This window comes from Cnephaeus nilssonii (genome assembly GCF_951640355.1).
Source record: "Cnephaeus nilssonii genome assembly, chromosome: 3".
Classification (NCBI taxonomy): Eukaryota; Metazoa; Chordata; class Mammalia; order Chiroptera; family Vespertilionidae; genus Cnephaeus; species Cnephaeus nilssonii.
The window spans coordinates 41,195,647-41,216,226 of NC_137074.1; the positions used below are offsets into that span (position 1 = coordinate 41,195,647).

Here is a 20,580-nt window from a genome sequence, read left to right on the forward strand (position 1 = left end):
CCATAACAACGGTCTGTCTTGTTAAATGTTCTGTGTGCACTTAAGAAGCCTGTTGCTGGGAAGGGGCCCTGGCCCTGAGTGGGCCTGCTAGGGCTGGCTGGTAGTGTGTGGGTGCTTGACTTCATGCAGGAAACATCTCACAACATGAGTCCAGGTGAGTTTTAGAGGACGTTTATTAAGGTGGGGACAGTGAAACAAGGAAGGACCTAGGACAGAAGAAGCAACAGGAGAGGGACTAGGTGGGGAAATGAGCCCAGGCTGGGCTGCTTGGGCTCACTGAGAAGTCAGAGAAAAGGGGCCTTAGAGACAGGGTCGGGGGTAAGCCTGGGAGGAGCTTCCGCTGCCCATTGCTCCCCTGGTTGCAAGTCTCATAGGGACCCTTAGAGTTTAGGAGATTCGTGCCTGTGGGGATAGAAGCAGAGGGAAGAAGAAGGGGAAGAAAATGTTTTTCCTTAAGTTTCAGGTTAGATGTTGCCTTGTGAACTCAGCTCTCTCTCATGAGTTCAAGAAAAGTTGTGAATTTGTGTATTTTCCAGATTTTTTAAAATCTTGCAAGTATGAAGATAGTACTCCTTCCAGCTTTTTACATCTCAAGCAGAAGATACTATTTTTAACAGCAGCATGGAGTTCCAATTTATGTCAGAATAATACTTTATTAGCCAGCTTTTTATTATTTAATATTATATCTGTTATCCATTGTTGCTTAACAAATGACCCCAGAACTTAGCAGCTTAAACCAAACATTTATTATCTCGTGATCCCCTGGTAATGAATTCACAAGCAGCTTAGCTGGGTTCTTCTGGCTCTGGGTCTCTCATGAGGTTTCAGCCATGAAATCAGCTGGAGCTGAAGCCGCCGGAAGGCCTGGCTGGGGCTGGAGAGCCCACCTCCCAGGTGGCTCATTCACGTGGCTGTGGGCGGGCGAGGGGCTTCAGTTCCTGCGTGTGGGTCTCGTCATGGGGCAGCTTCAGTGTCTTCTCAACACGGTGGCTGGCTTCTTCCACGGTGACTAACTCAAGAGGCAGAATGAGGAAGAAGGCAAAATGCTTTTTATAACACAGCCTTGAGAGTCTGTTACCTTCGCTTCCACCACATTCTATTGATCAGAGTCACTGCTACTGCCCACATTCAAAGGGAGGAGTACCAATCTGGGGATGAATTTTAACACTACCACAGACATTTAGGTTGTTCCCCATCTTCCGCTACCTGTTTTCCCATTAAGAGCAATGTGAAAACGAACACCTGTCTATATCTATATATCTTTGTTGATTTGTTTACCATTAAAATAAATTCTTAGAAGTGGTATTGCTAGATCAAATGTATACGTGTTTTTTTTTTTAATATTCTATTGATTTTCTACAGAGAGGAAGGGAGAGGGACAGAGAGTCAGAAACATTGATCAGAGAGAAACATCGATCAGCTGCCTCCTGCACACTCCCCACTGGGGATGTGCCCGCAACCAAGGTACATGCCCCTGACTGGAATCGAACCTGGGACCCTTTAGTCTGCAGGCCGATGCTCCATCCACCGAGCCAAACCGGTCAGGGCATATACGTATTTTAAATTTTGATAGCCATTGCAAATTGTTTCCTAAAATCTAGTACTAATTTACACCCTCACCAGTGGTGTATGACAGTATTGGTTTTGTTATAGTCTCTCCAATACTGGAGGTTATCAAAGTTATAAATGTTGGACTGTCTGTTAATGAAAAAAGATTATCTTATTGTTTTGCTGCTTTTTGTATATTTATTGGATTTTAAATTTCTTTCCTGTGTATATTCATGTCTTTTGCCCATTTCTTTTTCTATTGTTGTTATTATCTACACTAATAAAAGAGAAATATGCAAATTGACTGTACATCCATGACACCCACCAGCCAATCAGGAGTGAGCATGCAAATTAGCCCAACAAAGATGGCAGGTTAATTTGCATACACAGGCACAGAACAAAGACTGAAGGCTCCGGCCTGAGCGAAGACTGAATACTGAATACTGAAGATGACTGAAGACTGAAGAAGCTTGGCTTCTCCACTGCGGCCGGAGTGGAGAAGCCTCAAGGCTTGGCTTCTCTGCTGCGGCGGAGCGAAGGCCTGGGTCCCAGGTGCCAGAGTCAGGAGAAGGAAGGCCTATTGCACGAATTTTCGTGCAATGGGCCTCTAGTCTATATATATAAAAGGCTAATATGCAAAGTGTCCCCTTGGGAGTTCGACCAGGAGAACAGGAGTTTGATTGGTCGCTATGACTTGTGCTGACCCCCAGGTGGCGGCGCAGAACATGGCGGGAGACCAGCAGCGGTGGGGTGCTGAGGGAGTGAGGGAAGGAGGAGGCGGGGAGGCAGGGAGGCGGGGAGGAGGGGAACCTGATCGGCCCTAATTGCCAGCCAGGCCTAGGGAGCCTACCTGTGCATGAATTTCGTGCACTGGGCCTCTAGTTGTTACTGATTTATAAAAGCTCTTTATGTACCAAGGAAATAGTCAGAGCCATATGTCTTAAAATTGTATTATGGCCCTGACCAGGTGGCTCAATTGGTTGGAGAGTTGTCCTGTGCACCAAAATGTTGCGGGTTTGATCCCGTCAGGGGACATGCCTACGTTACAGGTTCGATTCTTGGTTGGGGCATGTACAGGAGGCAACAGATCGATGGCTCAATGCCTCTCTCTCTCTCTCTCCACCACCTTCCTCTCACTCTTAAACAAAAACAACAAATAAACATCCTCAGGTGAGGTTTAAGAAAATGTATTTATGATTTTACTTTTTGCTCCTTTTTCTACATATAAGTTTTTGCTTCTTACATAGCCTAATTTATCAAAATTTTCTTTTAGTTTTCTTACAGTTTTTGTCTGGAAAGACTTTACCCTATTCAACATTATATTTTAAATGCTTTGACTTTCATGATTCCTTTCAGTCACATATTTGAACAATATGAATTATATTGAGGGCTGAGGTAAACACTTATTTTTTTCACATTGCTATCCAGGGATCCCAGCAACACTTTCACACATAATTTATCTTTTTTTGTTGTTGTTGTTCAGAACTAATTTGAAATGCCTCTTTCCATACTCTAAACTCTGGGATGTATTTGGGTTCCATTTCAAGATTTTTATACTCTGTTCCTCTTATGTTTGTTTATTCCCATAGCACAGTAAGTCCTCACTTAATGTTAGAAACAGGTTCTTGGAAACTGCGACTTCATTTTACCAGAGGCTCATTGATATAAACAAGAGTTAAGTCCCTATGACATATTTGTGGTTACAAAAACACCACAAAACTTCTAAATAAAGACCCCAAATACTTCTAATATTAAAGATTAAGATAAATGTGAACTATGCATACATTTAAGAAAGATGAATAAAAACATCACAAAACTTCTAAATAAAGACCCCAAATACTTCTAATGTTAAGGATTAAGATAAATGTGAACTATACATACATTTAAGAAAGATGAATAAAAACAAGGAAGATAATTATTTTCCAACCCGTTTCTTCCAGGTCAGGGGGAAGCGGGAGCTGGAGCCTACCCCTGCAGCTCAGGGTGCAAGGCAGGAGCCAGCTCTGGACGGGACGCTCGTCCACCGCAGGGCACACTCATACACACCTGTACTCACTCAGACTGGGGCAACTTAATAGGTTTTTATTGATTTTAGAGAGAGAGGAACATTGATGAGAGAGAGAAACAGCAATTGGCTGCCTCCTGCACATGCCCTGACTGGGAATCAAACCAGCATGGGACAAGGCTCAACCAACTGAGCCATACCAGCCAGGGCCTGGGACAATTTAGATACCTCACCTCAGGTGCAAATCTTTGGTATGGGGAGGAGACCAAGTACCTAGAGAAAACCCACGCAGACATGGGAGAACGTGCAGACTCCATACAAACAGTAGCCCCGGGGCAAGAATCGATTTTTATTTTTTTTTAACAACATCAGTGAAACAACATTGAATGAAACATTGTTTGAGGACCCGCTGTATGTGCTCTCTGGCAAATTAAAATATTATGATATAAACCTATAGGTTTTGCTACTTTAATAGCCATATTCGAAAATTTACCCATCAATAACAACTGTTAGCAGATTAAAGATGCAATTGGTATTTTATAGAGAATCAGTGAAATCGTGTTTTATAAAGCTTTCTCTCCTCATCTGACAATAAACTTGGAACTCAAGAGGCACTTCATACCTGATGAGGGGGTAAGCAATGCGAATGTGGTCATTGGAATCCTGGGTAGGAGGTGGGAGACCTGGATTCTAGTCCCTGCTCTGCTGCAGGCTGGCTGGGTGACTGACACATAGCAATAGAATCGCAGGTGGGCAACGTCCTCCTCGCTGCACTCGCAGCCCCTCTGGTAGCTGCTGTGGCCACGCAGCAAGGCTTCCACTAAAGGAAGAGAAGGTGTGTGCCGTTTGTGGAGGGCGGGCCTTCCAACATTGCCCAGGCCACCTGCCAAGTTCTCCCCGCTTGCTGCGAGTGGAAATCGGACCCTCTCACACTTGCTTTGGACTCTGCAGCCAAGAACAATGCTCTAGGGAATGGTGGGAAAACCAGAAGGAAGGAACCTGGGACACCAGATGACCGCGTGGGGCCACGCGGCCTGCATACCCAACCAGGGCTGTTTCGTGAGAAAGGATATTCTTTCAGTCACTATATTGCTTGATCTTTTTGTTACGACAGCTTAACCTTTCCCTTTACCCAGACACACGGGATATTATAGTCCACAAAGAAAAGGGCTCAAATAAGCTTGGGAGATGATGAGTTTAACAAAAGTATACACACTTTCCTTTCTGCAAGAGTTCTCAGATCCTTTAATCTAGCTGGAACCGACTGAGAGAGGAACAGACGATGTCATGTTTTAAACATGTATTTATTATTAGATAATGTTGTTGCTAAACTCTTACACTCTTCTGCCTATTCTACAAAATGTATTCTGGGAAATGCTGGTGTAGAGAATCTATGTTTCTAATTATTCCCTAGTGCACGGCTGGTGTTTAGTGTGGACTCAGACTCCCGCCAGGTTTTACAGACCCAGGGCCACTTTTAGTGCAACTGCTTCAGCCAAAGCCCTGGCATTTGGGGCGATGCCCCAGCGACCTGTTGAACTCTGGGTCCCTCTAGTGGGCAACAGGCAACATTGTAAAGCCACGGATGGTTTGAACAGGTTGTGAAAGGAGGATGGAGGATTTTATCTGATGGGTTTGGAGTCTTTTCCATTTATTTAAATGGAAAAAATGACACAAACTTCGTTCACAGAGGAGCCACCTCCCCCGCCTTTAAGAAGTCTATTTCCTGAGTGAGCAGTGTGTCCAGGCCCTGGGGCAGGGAAAGCAGTGTCTGCTGGGGACCTACTGTGTATCTGGCATGGCTTTACGAGAATTATTCCACTGTTCCCGTCCCACCCCACAGTCCACCACGAGCCCAGTTTTCTCTCAGAGGACGCCTGCCAACAGAGTAGCCATGTGGGGCATGGACAAGGAGGCCGAATGGAAGGCCAGAGAGGACCACCCAGAGCACCGAGGGGAGGCATCTGGGAACACCAGCCATGAGGCCTGGCATCGCACTGGCTCCTCTGGCCGCCCCCCTGGGATGTGAGGCTTGTGGAGAGGGTCTTTCTGGGGGGCCAGGGGGTTTGGGTACTTTGCGCTCAGCCAGCACCGTCAAGTGTGATCATTTTCCAAGATTCAGAAAACAACAACGGTCCAAAGGATGGAGAAAGCTTTGAGCTGTGTTTCTGTAATCAGTGGCTGGCTAATCAGTGGAAAAGGTGTTTCGGAGGATCCAAGTGATGTGTTTCCCGACTGTTCTAGTAGTCAGAACCCTGAGGATTCTTCAGTCCAGCTCTAGTTTTACAGATCCTCATTGAGAAACGCATATCTTGTGGTTGATAATGGGAGAGGCCAAAGCAGAGAAGTCTGCTGAGAAACCTGCATCAAGACTGCCTGTAAGAAGCGTGAAAACATGCCAGCATAGATTATACTCTCTTGTGACTTGGTAGACATGTCCAGTGCTGTTCCTGCAGCAAAAGGCTCTGTGTGCTTTAAAAAAATCCCAATCTGTGACAATAGGATGCTGAAGGCCGGGGGAGGGGGGGGGGTTGGGCTGGAGGGGCTGAGTGGGGGAAAAGGGGGACATATGTAATACTTTCAACAATAAGAATTATTTTTAAAAATCCCAATCTGTGGATTCACAAGCTTGGGTTGGGTCTAAAGCAGGTTCCCACCTTTGGGAAGGACATTCCCACAACCCTTCAACGGTTGCTGAGTGCAGGCAGAGGAGGTCGGGGCTGCTTGTGCAGGAGCCTAACGAAGTTGCTCTGCAGAACCTCCCTGAGACCCCGCAGTGGCTCTTCTGTGCCTCCTCTGCAGCTGACCTCACCTGTGAGTCTCATCTGACCTCACCTCAAGTCACAGCTGGCTGGCCTCAACCCACCTGCTTCCCTACAGATGTTTTAAGAAACAGGAACCAAAAGGTGGAGGAAGGTGGGGACTCACCTCCAAGGGTACATGGGAAGGGGTGGCTGGACCAATGAGAAAGCCAGGAAGCAGCTGAAGAACTCCCGGAAGGGCAAGTCAGAGGGCCTTGCTGACTGTGGCTGGGGCAGTAAGGTCAGGGAGTGCACTGGCTCCTGATGTTTGTTACCTCCTACTCTCCTGCAGTCTGGCTGTGAGGCCTCCATGAGGCTGCATCTGTCAGCACCAGGTAATGGCAGCACCTTTCTGAGCCGGGTCAGTCCATCCTCCCTGCTGTGCGTGGCGTGCCTCTGTGCCTGTGCACCACCAGGATGCCCCTCACCTGGAGAAAAACGCCCTGGAGGACCCAGCTCAGATGCCACCCCTTCCCCGACCGCCGGATCAGCGGCAGGGCTCTGCGCCCTCAGAGCATCACACCGCATTGTGCTGATCTGCTTCCGTATCTGTCTCCCCCACTGGACTGAGTGCTTCGCACTCATCATCACACCTCCCTGGTCTCGCTGGTGCAGCGCCTCCTGAGAACAGGGGTGCCCAGGAAATGCCGTAAGTGCTGAGTAAAATGAGTGAATACATACATACATAATACATACATACATACATGTTTTAATGGTGAAAATGGAACAATGTGTGTTGGAAAATAATGCAGGTAAGAAGAAATAAAATTTCCTATAGATTTGGGAAGAACTTTATTTTGTTGTGCGAATAATAAATATTGTCTACAAATCTGAAACTCACTCAGTCAAGAAAGATACTCTGTTGTCAGGAAAGGAGGCACGAGGGGGCGGGCACAACATAGCTTAACTTTTTGAAAAATGTCCAAGAACACTCTGCAGGACGAAGGTGCCGACAGCCCCTCCTTGAGTAGCCTGTCCCTTAGCCTCTGCCCTTTGTTGGCCACTCTGTCAAAGGGCTTTTTTTTTTTTTTTTCTGAGCAAAGTGAGTCACTTATTTTTGTTTTTCTTAAACCTAAGTGATATTCTTGAGCCCCACAGGAAACGCTCCTCCCCGTATTTGCTACCCACTCCATTCCAGAAACAAACCAAGGGACTGAAGACTCGGCCAAATCTTATGTCCAGCGAAAAGTTAAAATCAGATCACCCGAACAATTCCAAAACTAACTAAATCCAAAACTAAAACTAACTAACTAACTAACTAACTAACCCCAGAGCCCAGTGTGCTGGGGGTTCGCTGGGATTTCTTAGCTTCGGGCCTGCACTCTGTTCTCTGCTTTGTGGTACTGGGCCACTCGCCATGCCCCCTTCACCAGCTAGCTGCTCCCTGTCCGGTTCAGCCCAAAGGGCAGATGGATCAGAGGCTAGAGGAGGCGAGGGGCCCCCCTCCTTCCCATGTGCCTGGGTTCCCACTGGCGTTCCCCTGGCAACTGGTCTTCACCCTGGGATCCATGGTGGTTCCCCCAAGCCCTCCACACCAGCCTCCTCGCAGCCCTTCAGAGGCAGCAGCGACAGCCGGGAGCACCCCTCTTCTGCACCCAGCTCCTGGGACACCTGTCCCATCAGGCAGTGCCTTCTCCTCAGAGGGGAACCCCAGCCTCGTGGGGCCACCTCCAGTCCTTCCCTTTGTTCCCTCAGCTCTTGGGAGGAGAGCTGCTTCTTGCAGTTAGAATCTCCATAACATCTCATGGTCACTTCTGGTTTTCTCTTAAAAATCTCTACTAGTTGAATAATGATTCTTTATATTAAATTCTCTCTTAAAAGAACTGGTATGGTGTCTCTCTGTTGATTGGATCCTGACTGACAAATTCTAAAGTAAACAATTCTGAAAATAAAATGAGTAAAAATACAGAACAGAAAAAAATTTAAAATGGCAAAGACATAGCTGAAAAGAAATAACTAAGAAAATGAAATAATTTAAAGCAAAATAACTAAAAATCCTAAATGACAAAAATGTAAAAGTAAAAGACCCAGAACCCCAAATAACTAAACAACTGTGAACGTAAGTCACTTTAAAACTAAATAACTAGGAGGAAACCCTAAAATAACTGAAACCATTTTACTCTAAAGAGTATGTCAAATAACTAATTTGGAAATACAATTCTTAAAACGAAATAACTATATGTAACTGAAAATGAGTAACTAAAAAACCGAATCTTTAAAATAAAAACATTATCAACAGGTCACTTTAAAGCTATGACCTTATGTAACTGTAAAACTAATAAAACAAAAAAATAAATTAATTCAAAAACGAGTAAATCTAAACAGAAACACGTCCGAAGTTAACTTGTAACCAACCAATCCTCCGTGAAACGAAACAAGCCTGGAACAAAGTGACGGCGAGCATCACCCCCTCCCCCGCCCCCCGCAGGGACCGGAGGAGGGGCGGCCGCCGGGAGGGAGGAGGGGAGTCTCCGCCCCGTCGGGTGGGCGGCTCAGGTCCTCGGCTCAGAGGAGCGGTTCTCAACGGACCCCGCCCCCGTACCCCCCGCCCCCGTACCCCGACTCCGGGAGGAATGTGGCAACATCTGAAGGCAGTTTTTGACGGTCACAGTTTGGGTGAGTGGGTGCCGTGCACCTGCGGGGAGAGGCGAGGCCAGGGACGCTGCTAAACACCCTCCGACGCCCAGGACGATCCTCGTTGGGACCTGCCGGGTCCCGCACGCGCGAACCGGGGACCCCGGGCTGCCCGTCCCCTTAGCGGAGGCCTCCGCCAGTCCGCACCGAGCCCCGCGCTCCCGCAGGCGCCCGTGCAGCGGCGCCCGGGTTCTCCGTGGGCGGGGCCGGGGCGGCCCCCGAGTCCCGGGAAGGCGGCCCTGGCCCGGCTGGGGAGGCGGGTCCGCGGGCTCCGAGGCCCCTCAGCGGAGGACGGCCCGGGCGGCTCTGCGGAGCCGGGAGGCGCGGCTGTCTGGAAGGAGGGCCAGTTTTCTGGGGAGCCTCCCCCCCCCCCCCCGGCAGCCCGCCCTCGCCCGCCCGCGCTGCTTCTGCGCAGACATTAGTCATCCCCCCGCAGGGGCGAGACCCCCCGTTTCGCCCATTGCCCTGGAATTCCACGAAGCCAGTCGGAGAAGCGCTGGCTAATGCGTTCGCGGACCCACCTTTCTCCCCCGGTCACACCCGCGTGTCCTTCTAATCGTCACCTCCCTTCTCTCCCTGGACGCGTCCTCCCGTGTCCAGAGCGGCCTTGGGGGAACAGGTGTCATAACTGTCGTCCAACTGGAAAAGCCCCGAGAGCTGGAAGGGCGGGGGCAGGGGTGCACCCCCAGAGTTAGCTGGGGTGCCAGGCCAGGCCCGCGCGCGGACTCCCCCTGGCAGAGCGGGTGCGCCCCGGCTCGCCCACCCCGGATCGCCCACGGGGCCACTCAGGGTCCCGACAGGCGCCCCCTCACTCCCGCCAGAAACCAGCGCTAAGGAGCCGGGGTGTGTGTGTGTGTGTGTGTGTGTGTGTGTGTCGGGTGGGGGGAGGGAGGACGCGCTGGGCTGCGAGGTCTGAGCCCCTTTGCAGAGGCCGTGGCCTCAGCTTCCCGGGCGAGGCCAGGTCCTTAAAGGGGAGAGCCAGGGAAAGGAGGGCGAGGGGGTGGGAGAGGAAGAGGCGGCCGGGGCAGCTGCTGAACGGGAATGAGGGAGAATGGGCAAGAGGTGGCAGGAAATAAATTACACCCAGAGCGCTGCTCTCCTTCTCCATGTCTTCTGCCCCTTCACCTTCTTCGAAGGCGTCCGCGGACATGCACGCCCTGCTGGAGCAGCCTGGGGGGAGAAGGGGAGAAGGTGGGCGGGCTGTTGGGGAGAGGGTGGGAGAGGGTGGGAGAGGGTGGGAGGGCCCTGCTGCCAGGGAGGGGCAGCGCCTGTCCCAGGAGCCCGCACTCTCACCTCTAACCCCTCCCTCCCGGGGCGCACCGCTTCCCCTGGGTGGGGAGGGGTGGGTCTGTGATCTCCAGGCTCCCTTCCCAGCTCTGAATTCTGAAACTGTGACTGAGAAGTCGTGTCCACGCTGCTCATAGCCCCACCTCCTGTTCTCCCAGAAAAACACACACGCTCTCCCTCTTTTTGTGCCGGACTACCTCTCCACCCACCCCCCGTTCTTGCTCTCGCTTCTCTCCCCTGGTGACTGCCCATTTTCTCAGCAGCCGCGGCCAGTGTCACTGCACCGGCCCTGCGGGAACCAGGGGGCCGTAGCACATCCCGCCTCTCTCTCCAACGAATGGATTAATTAACCAACAGTCACACCGTGCACCTGCTGTGCCCAGGGCTGTGAGACGCTGTGGGGAACAGCAACTCCCACGCCTAGGAGGCTGCTCGTGCCTGGGGGCATGTCAGGACAACTGTGTCAGGGCCTTAGCCCATTTTACAGATGAAGAAACTGAGATAAAAGAGGAATAATCACTTGGAGAAATTCCCTTGGCCCGCACGTAAGCACTGCAGCTGGAGTCTACAGCATTCCTGCTCTGCTCCACACCGCTCACCGGCAGGCTACGGAGGCAGCAGGACGATCCCACGTGGCAGCCCCAGGCCAGTGTCAGCCTAGTGGGCAGAGGGACCTGGAATCTGACGTATGGCTGGAGAATTTCTGTTTGGTGAGAACGCAGAGGGAGGGGGCCACACACGGGGAGGGAGGTCGTCCTGGGCAGAGTAATGGCCTTGAAGGGGAGCAGAAGGAGCTTGCAGCTGGGGGTGCACTGGAGGCTCATTATCTGGGGGAGCAGCAGTGGTCGTGTGGGAGGTCCCCAACCTGCTACCCGGAGTCCCCCCAAACTGTGTTCTGGGGCCCAGGGTCCCCCCAGGGCAGGCCAGTGGGGACTGTGTGAGCAGCATGGGAGCTGCGGTCAGCCCCCTCCCAGAGGCCTCCAGGAACCCTGGTTTAATTCCTGGTCCCAGCACGTGGTAGGGGTGAGGCAGTTGAGGGTAAAATGAGAGACTGGTTCAGGGAGATGCCTCCCACCGTCCTCCATATGTGACTCAGGGGCATCTGCTGTGACCCCTACAGGTGCCTCTTTAGGGCGATCATCCCCCCCGGGATGCCTATGCCAGGAGCAGACCGTGAGAGAAGGTATGTTGGTCCTGCAGGCAGGCTGTAGGGGGCATGGGAGCAGCCAGGCCCTGGGCCACTCCCTGGGTGACCCGAAGGGCTGGGTTCCCGGGGTCCATGGTCTCAGTGCCCAGACAATGCTGCTTCCAGAGACCAGAAAGCCACCTGCTGGGAGGATGGGGGTGGGGGTTCTGGCCTCCAGCAGCTGTAGAACCCCCACAGCCTGCAGTGGGCATGGCTGGAGGCAACTTGGGAACTGAAAGACCTGACAAGTTCCAGCTCCTTCTAAGTGCACCTGAAGGGAGATGCACATTTTACACCCCAACACCACGCACCCACATAAGTGCATTTATAAAGTGAAACACACGTTTATGGAACTATATTACTCTCACAATGTGTGGTGTCTTTATTCTATTCAACACTCATTATTTTTAAAAAATATATATTTTTATTGACTTCAGAGAGGAAGGGAGAGGGAGAGAGAAATAGAAACATCACTGATGTGAGAGAATCATTGATGGGCTGCCTCCTGCATGCCCCCTACTGGGGACAAAACCCAGGCATGTGCCCTTGACCAGAATTGAACCTGGGACCCTTCAGTCCGCAGGCCGACGCTCTATCCACTGAGCCGAACCAGCTAGGGCTCAACAGTTACTATGCTCTATTCTGCCCTACTCTGGGAGATAGAGGAGGAAAGGGGCTGTGGGAGGGGGTGGGTCGCCCACAATCATCTCACAAGATCTTTTGAGGGAGAGTTTCTTCTGAGACCAACTGCAGATGCTCTGTGTGTTCCCTCAGGTGTCTTCCCCAAGGGCCCTGGGCTCTGGGCAGCAGAGACAATGCCCTATTCACCCTGTATCCCCCATGACTCCTGGGAGAAACCAGACTTGGTAGGACCTGGCAAACCTTGGAGAAAGCCCCTCCGTCAAAGCCCCTGGTTTGACAGGGAGGAAAGTGCAGCTCGTGGGCTGCCGTTGCTGTACCTCTGTCACGTCCACATTTCATCCCTTCCTCCTGGGCTCCCTGGCCATGGGCTCTGTGGCACTAAGCGTCTTAGGTACGAAGCCTTCGGTACTGCGGAGGTGGCAGCACTGAGGGGACCCCAGAATCTCGGGCCCAGGGTCTGGCAGGTCACAGGCACGTGACTGAACAGGTGAGACCCCCAGTGCCCGGTGGGAGGAGCAGGGACTTTGGAGTCAGACCCGAGAGCAGTTCTACTTCGCCAAGCGCTCACGACTGTGAGATCGCGGGTAAGCCACTTCACTTCTCTGAGCATCAGCTCCTTGTCTCTAAAATGGGGATGAGTTTCTATTCTGTAGGGTTGATGTTAGAAAAATGTTTACAAATGTCTGGCACATCGTAGGAATTTAATAGACAACACTGTTATGATTGTTGTTAATCGTAATTACAAGGGTACTTCAGAGAAGCTCTCAGAACAGCACTCCAAGAGGCTATTGTTACTCACATTTGGGGGAGGTTTGTCTGCCATTGTCTTCATCCTCATAAACATCTGGGGGAGGAAACAAATTATAAAGGTAATAAATAAATGGCTTTAAAAGGAAACACAGAGCACACACACACACACACACACACACACACACACACCAGAAAAACCACTCCAAACATAGAGGCCCCGGACAGATGTTCAATTTGAGTACAGCAATATTTTAAGTGATGGTTGCATTCTTAGAAAATGAGCCGAATGGTACGTTGGCTCCAGTACCAGCCAAGGCCTGGCAGCATGTTGGGAAGATGTGTCCCAGTTCATGTACCGGAATAAGCATAAAGCATATTGGTGGAGAAGGACAAGAAGGATGGGGAAGGTGGGCCGCTGGTACCGACTGGGGTGGCTGCTCTTGCCTCGGTGGGCGATCTCTGTAGCACAGAGCACCTACCTCCTAAATGGTTTGGGAGGTTTAGGTTTAGTTTTAGCACTTAATGTTTAGAATCCTACTCTTTTCGTTTGCTTAAACTACTGAATGAAGTTTATTAACAAGTGAACCCATTGGTGAGTTTAAATGTTTTTTTGGCAAATTACCAACTTTGGCGATGAAACTATGGCTTTTCCCTTGCTGTCCACTAGATGGCACAAAGGGAGCGCTGTAGCTCCAGAGAGTTCAGCGGCAGCTCCTACCCCACAGGGCAAACTATTTTATTTTCCTTTAAACTAGCCTTTTCTCCATTCTTTACAATTTGCAATAGCTTTTTAAGGATCATCTCTTTCACATAAGCTGACGTACATCATTTTCACTTGGGGGATGGGGTGGTGGTGGTGGAGTAATGCCCAAGCCCCTGGAGGAACGAATGTGGGGGACTAGTTGCGAAAGATAATATGTGATAGAGATGGTCCTTGAAAAGCTATGGCAAATTGTAAAGAACAGAGAAAAAGCTAGTTTGAAAGAAAATAAAAATAGTTTGCCCTGTGGGGTAGGAGCTGCCGCTGAACTCGCTGGAGCTACAGTGGTGCCTTTGTGCCATCTAGTGGACAGCAAGGGAAAAGCCATAGTTTCATCGCCAAGATAATATGCTAACAAAATGCCTAAATCATCTCATTTAATCCTCACGGGAAGACTGCACAGCATTACCTCCATTTTATAAAATAAATGATGAAAAGACCTTAAGCACAAAGAGGTTAAGTAATTCACCCAAAGAGATGGAGCTGGATTTGAGCTGGGCCTGTAAGCCTTCAGTGCTCGAACCCTTAACTGTTGTGCTGTGCTGCTCACCAAGCTCCTTCTTGGCCATCTAGGGGTTAACGCAAGGGGTCACTTTCTGCCTAACCCATCCCAGTAGCTCTCCCGAGTTCACAAAGGAGCTCTCCCTAGGACGTTTCCCAGGGTACTAGGCTGGATAGATACCGTTTGCTTGGTGGCCCAGAGTGTAAACTTGGACATCTAGGCCAGTCTATAGCTGAAGCTTCCATTTCCTTTGCAGACCTGTCTCTGGCCCAAAGGAAGGGAATCACTCCTAAGCATTCAATCAATTGTTCTCAGATTTCACATATTCTTGTGGTGTGCCTCCCTCCCTCCCTCTCTCCCCCCCTCCCACCTTCTTTCCCTTCCTTTCATGCCAGCTTCTAGGGAAGTCTGAGCTGGCTGTCTTAGTCTTTCAGAGCTACTAGGAACTGGAGTCAAAGAAATGTTACAACTGGGAAACCACCTCTAGCTCAACAACCAGATGCTCTCAAATGTCTGGGTTGGAGTAAGCCCATAGAGGGGTGGTAGGTGGGGAGGACAAGCTGACGTGTCTAGTTGAGCTTCGTCAAAGCCTTGCCCATTTCCTCAGAGATTTGATGTGAAATTTTCAGTAAGACTAAAATACAAAGCTCCCCCTCCCCCCCAAATTTGTATGGCTCCAAATTTTTTTAAAATATGCATTTTTTTTTATAGACAAAATGTCTGAGGCGAAATATTTACAGTGGTTATCTAGGTTATGTCTGATTTGCATTTCTGTATATTTTAAGCTTTAGATAATCTACATATATATTCTTTTTATAAGTAGAAAAGGAAACTTAAAATAGTTAAAACCAATTGGTCAAGCATCTAAAATAACCTGCAATCTCACCAGAAATGACTGTTTGCTAGAACTTATTTTCTTCATCATGAGAGTGCATGAAATAAGTTTTGAACAACAATAAGGTAATAATAAAAATAATGAAAGTAACTACATTATCTAGATCTAAAAGGAAATCCCACAGGTATCAGCAAACAACCCTTAAGTGCTACACTAGAGGGTTTACAGGTATTAAAGCAGTTCTTCTCACCACCAAGACCCTGAGGGACCAGACAAGGGACCCACAATTAGGCCTGCACCCTGCACAGGGGGACAGGGGAGACACGGGGATGGGGGGGGGGGGCTGTGTCTTAAAAGCGTTAGTAGACAGGCTCTTCCTCTGATACCTTCCTGGCAGAATGGTTATTCAAATGTTATGTATCCTTCAATGGCCAAGGCTTTGCAAATCGGGGACAGAAACTGAATTCAGAATTCAGGATTTTCAGCACAACTCAAGCTAGTAAAATACTACTCCTTAATTCTTTTACGTTCACCAGTAGCACCAGGAATAGCATGTTCATCTGTTCTGTGACTGTTCCTCCTGAAGTTGCTTGGGTTCTCAGGAGAATTCCCACCCTACAGCCTTCCCCCACCCAGGCCTTACTGCCACTGGCATGAGGAATCCTATCACCATGTCCTCACGCCAGTAGACTGGCAGGCAGAGAAAGCAGTTGCCACCCTGGAGGAACTAACTGATCATCATGAGGATGTCGGCTGTTACCAGAGGAAGTTGTCTGGCGTCTGGCGTCTGGTGACTCACCAGGACATTTCACAACCCTCCCATGCCATCACTTGTAACTGTAAATGAGCAAATGAACAAGAACAATGGCCAGACAAGAGTCTGGGGCGCCCACTGCACGTGTCACTAGCAGAATTGCCAGAGAAGGAGGGGGATGTAGAATTAGTGGGAGGAGAGGATGACTGAAAGACAGAACCCAAGGACCAACTGCAGCAGCAGGAGGGAGGCAGAGATTTAAGTAGGACTCTTACTCTGCCCCCTGGTGGCAATATTCTTCTTGGGAACCGCTCCCTCTAGATCCACTGAGACTAAGATTGCAGGGACGGGGAGGACAAATTCCCCATGTGGATATTTGACAGGAGTGTGATAATGAATAAGGTCACAACTCATTTGACCTCTTGGCTCCCAGATTCATATATTCTGCCTCCTGGGGGCCTAGTGACATTGGTCTAAGGTTAGCACCCCCACCCCGCAGTGTCATGCCCACTGCTGACGTATAAACCATCTGCCTTCCCTGCTCATCTCTTGCACGAGGAGCCCAATATGATCAGACAGCAGACTTGCCTTGGCTGGGAATTCACCCTTCTCTCAAGTACTGTGCTATAGGAGATAAGGGGCTGAACATTGGCAAAGAGGTCCTCTGAGTCTCACACTGTGCTTCTCAGTTGCTGATTAATCTGAGCCTGTCACTCTTTTCAATGCATCAGTGGTGCTCAGCAATAGCATCCCAATTCCACAGTCCTGACCGTTGATATTTTCCCCAAACCTCTCAGACACTGCACCAGCTGTCCACCTACTTCCGATGCCAGGTCACCCCAGGTGAAGGTCTAAGCCAGTGGTCGGCAAACCGCTGCTCACGAGCCACGTGCGGCTCTTTGGCCCCTTGAGTGTGGCTCTTCCACAAAATACCACGGCCTGGGCGAGTCTATTTTGAAGAAGTGGCGTTAGAAGAAGTTTAAGTTTTAAAAATTTGGCTCTCAAAAGAAATTTCAATTGTTGTACTGTTGATATTTGGCTCTGTTGACTAATGAGTTTGCCGACCACTGGTCTAAGCAAATGGACTGCTACAGCCGGCCAGGAAGCAGGGCTATCAATAGCACCTGCCACTAATGATGGGGTGGCCAGCAAGTAGCCCAACCCCGGAATCCCATCCTTTCTAGGACCTTTACTGGTGCTAACAGTCTCAGGTCAGGTTTCTCAGAAGCAGATTATGCAAGCAAGTTATAGAGAAAGGGCTTTTAGATGAAACTGTTAGGCAATGAGGGCAAAAGACAGAGAAGGGAAGAAGCCAGTTATAGGCGTGGGTTCCGTTGACGTCTAGCATCAGCCTGATGCCCTGGAAAACCCTGGAGCAGGGATGGTACCACAAATGTCCCATCTTGAGGCAGATGGATCATTCAGTTATTGGCTGGTGCTAGTTATTGTTCTAGAAGAGGTCGGGAAGGGATGTGGGACACATCCCTTACAGGAGACCATAATCTCTGAGGAAGTGCCTGGTGACGGAGTTCTGAGGCAATTCTCAGAATGCCACAGCGGTGAGCGGTTAGCAGCTAACCTCACAGCGGCTGAAGAGTGGGTACCCCCGCCTGATAAAAAGAATTGGGCAAGGTGTCAACAGCCTCTAATGTACCACTGTGTGTGGGCTTTCTTTTATTAAAGAAAAAAAAATTAATAGATTTTAGTTTTAGGTTTACGGAAAATTGGAGCAGAAAGTACAGATAATTCCCGTATAAACATCTCCATTCTCTCCTCACACAGCTTCTCCTATATTAACATCTTGTGCCCAGCCGGTGTGGCTCAGTGGTTGAGCTTCGACCCATTCACAAAGAAGTCACCGGTTCAATTCCCAGTCAGGGCACATGCCCGGGTTGCAGGCTCTATCCCCAATGGGGGGTATGCAGGAGGCAGTATGTTGCTCTCTCATCAACATTTCTATCTCTCTCTAAAAATCAAGAAAAACATATTTTTTAAAAGACCATCTTGCATTAAGGTGATACATTTGTTACAATTGGTAAACCAAAACCGATGCATGTTAACTGAAGCCCATAGTTTACATTAGGGTTTATTCTTTGTGCCCATAGCTATGGGTGATGACAAATGCATAGTGTCATGTGTCCATCATTATGTCATGCAAAATAGTTTCATTGCCCTAAAACTCTCCTGTGCTCCATCTATCTATTCGTGCCCCCACCCCCAGATGCCTGGTAACCACTGATCTTTTCACTGTTTTTATACTTTTGCCTTTTCCAGAATGCCATGTAGATGGAATCATACAGTATATAGCCTTTAAAAACTGACTTCTTTTACTTAGCAATATACATTCAAGTTTCCTCATGTCTTTTGTGACTTGATAGCTCATTTCTTTTCGTTGCTGAATAATATATCATTGTATGGATGTACTCTAGTTTGCTACTCATTGAGTAAATACCAAGGAATTAGATGGTTGGACCATATGGCAAAGCTATCTTTAGCTTTTGTAAGACACTGCCAAAATGACTGTACCATTTTGCATTCCCACCAGCAATGAATGAGAGTTCCTGTTGCTCCATATCCTCACCAGCATTTGTGAATATTTTCAGTGAATTGTGCTACTTTTCACAACGTAACTGTTTTTTGTGGGTTTTTGTTTGAGGTTTGGTCAATCTCCTGACGAGCTGACAGTTTGTATGAACCTAACCAGTGAAAGCATCACCAAAGCTCACGTTGACTTAATAGTCATCCCACTGTTGTTTTTCTGTCTTCTGAAACCAGCCTGCTCTCCTAGCACTGAAAGTGTGTGCATGCATGTGTGCGCACACACAGCTACACACAGACATATGGACACATCGGGACAAATCCACATCCTTATGCTTGGGATGAAGGAGAAGTTGAACTCTATCAATTTGCTCACATCTGCAGATTGTAGATTGTGGCCATCTTGGCCCTCTGTCCTTAAGCAAAGGGTCTTTGAAAGCTCTCTTTAAGGGATTCTTGGCACATGAAAAAAAGAGAAGCTAAATGTCTGAAGAATAAAACATACTCTATGACCAGGTAAGGCTGCTGGCTCAATTTTCTAACAGTTTTTGATAATCGGAAGAGTCTCCTGTTACATAAATAACCTGTAGGTTGAGAATGGAATTCTGAGTATATACTTTACTCATCTGTAGGGCCCTCTGAAAGAGGAGTCCAATACCAGGGGTCGGTCTTCCTTCATTTCAAGGTTTTCAAAATAGAAAAGGAAGCTGGGATGTGGCTTGATCTGAGACAGTATTGAGGGATAAAGCCAATTATTTAGGAGATAAAAATATGATTTTACCTTTTTTTTTAAAAAAAAAAGTTTTCACAAGCCAATACGAAGTATCCATGGAAAACAATACATAAAAATTCCACATTGAGGCAGGATAGTGAGAAGCTAGGAAAATTCTTGGGCAAGTGGAATGGGGAAACTGAGACAGATGGCTGAACAAACTGGTCAAGTACTTTACAGTCAGATAATAAATCTCAATGTCTTATCTTCCCTAACCAAGGACACTTAGGAGCAAATTGTTTACACATTCCAGACTGTGCTGGGATACACCTGCCTCGGTCCCTCTTCGGTGACGTTGTTGTTTTTTATACTCATCGGAGGATATGTTTATTAATCTTTTTTTCTTTTTCTTTTTAGAGCAGTGGTTCTCAACCTTTCTAATGCTGAGACCCTTTAATACAGTTGCTCATGTTGTGGTGACCCCCAACCATAAAATTACTGTTATGAATCATAATGTACATATCTGTGTTTTCCGATGGTCGTAGGCTCTACAGCAGCAGTTCTCAACCTGAGAACCGCTAGCAGGGTCGCCTAAGACCATCGGAAAACACAGATATTTACATTATGATTCATAACAGTAATTTTATGGTTGGGGGTCACCACAACATGAGGAACTGTATTAAAGGGTCGCGGCATTAGAAAGGTTGAGAACCACTGTTTTAGAGAGAGAGGAAGGAAGAGAGAGGAAGGAGAGACATTGATGTGAGAGAGAAACATTGCTCTGTTGCTTCCCGTACACTCCCCAACTGGGGATCAAACTGGCAACCTAGGAATTTGCCCTGACTGGGAATCAAACCTACAGTCTTTTAGGTAGATGGACAACACTCCAACCAACCGAGCTGAATGCCTGGCTGGGGCATTCAGTGACATTCTTAAGATGGAACTGACCAGAGAATGATCCTGACCCCTCTATACGCTCATCTTGATGATTCAGCATATTGAAGGACACACCTGGAAAGCTGTGAGTGTTCCACTGAGATCCTCCCGAGACCTCCCCTAAAATTCCTGCCTTTAGAAAACAGATTAAAAACCCTCAAGATATAGGAGGCCAGTGCATGCTCTCCTTGAGCACCTAGCACCCCCCCTCCCCTTTTCTCAGGCCTGTACTTTTGCTTTGCTAAATAATATATATTTGTATTGGTTTCAGAGAGGAAGGGAGAGGGAGAGAGATTGAAACATCCATGATGAGAGAAAATCATTGATCGGCTGCCTCCTGCATGCTCCCCTGAGCCCACAACCTGGGCATGTGCCCCTACTATGACGTCCTAGTTCAGGGGTCGATGCTCAATCACTGAGCCATGCCAGCTAGGCCTCCACTGTCTTGCCTTTGCTTAGAGAACTGTCCATGGACACTGAACACTGGAAAGAATGGCACATGCATTCCTCCCTGTGCTCGCTGGAGTGGGGCTGGCTCACCAGGCTCTCCTAGCCTCAGGCGCCTCCTTCATCCTCCTCCTTCACTAGAGTCTGAGACCTGCCCTGGCTGCATGACATTCAACGGGGGAACGGTCAAGGGACACCACTTGCTGGATGCTACAGTTAACATCTAACTGGCTGTCAGTCTTA

At 48.6% G+C, this 20,580-nt stretch overlaps 1 protein-coding gene across 1 annotated transcript in view; it reads right to left on the reverse strand.

Annotated features, from left to right (window-relative positions):
• Positions 1-811: 811 nt before the first annotated feature.
• Positions 812-20,580, reverse strand: part of MCF2L2 (MCF.2 cell line derived transforming sequence-like 2) — a gene marked incomplete at its 5' end in the record, with an annotated part of 193,282 nt that continues 173,513 nt past the window's right edge. Inside the window, 4 exons of the mRNA XM_079763591.1 lie at positions 812-1,013; positions 9,510-9,645; positions 10,070-10,158; positions 12,903-12,947. Coding sequence (XP_079619717.1) covers positions 9,541-9,645; positions 10,070-10,158; positions 12,903-12,947 — 239 coding nt within the window. The 3' untranslated portion in view covers positions 812-1,013; positions 9,510-9,540. The remainder of the gene's footprint in view (positions 1,014-9,509; positions 9,646-10,069; positions 10,159-12,902; positions 12,948-20,580) is intronic.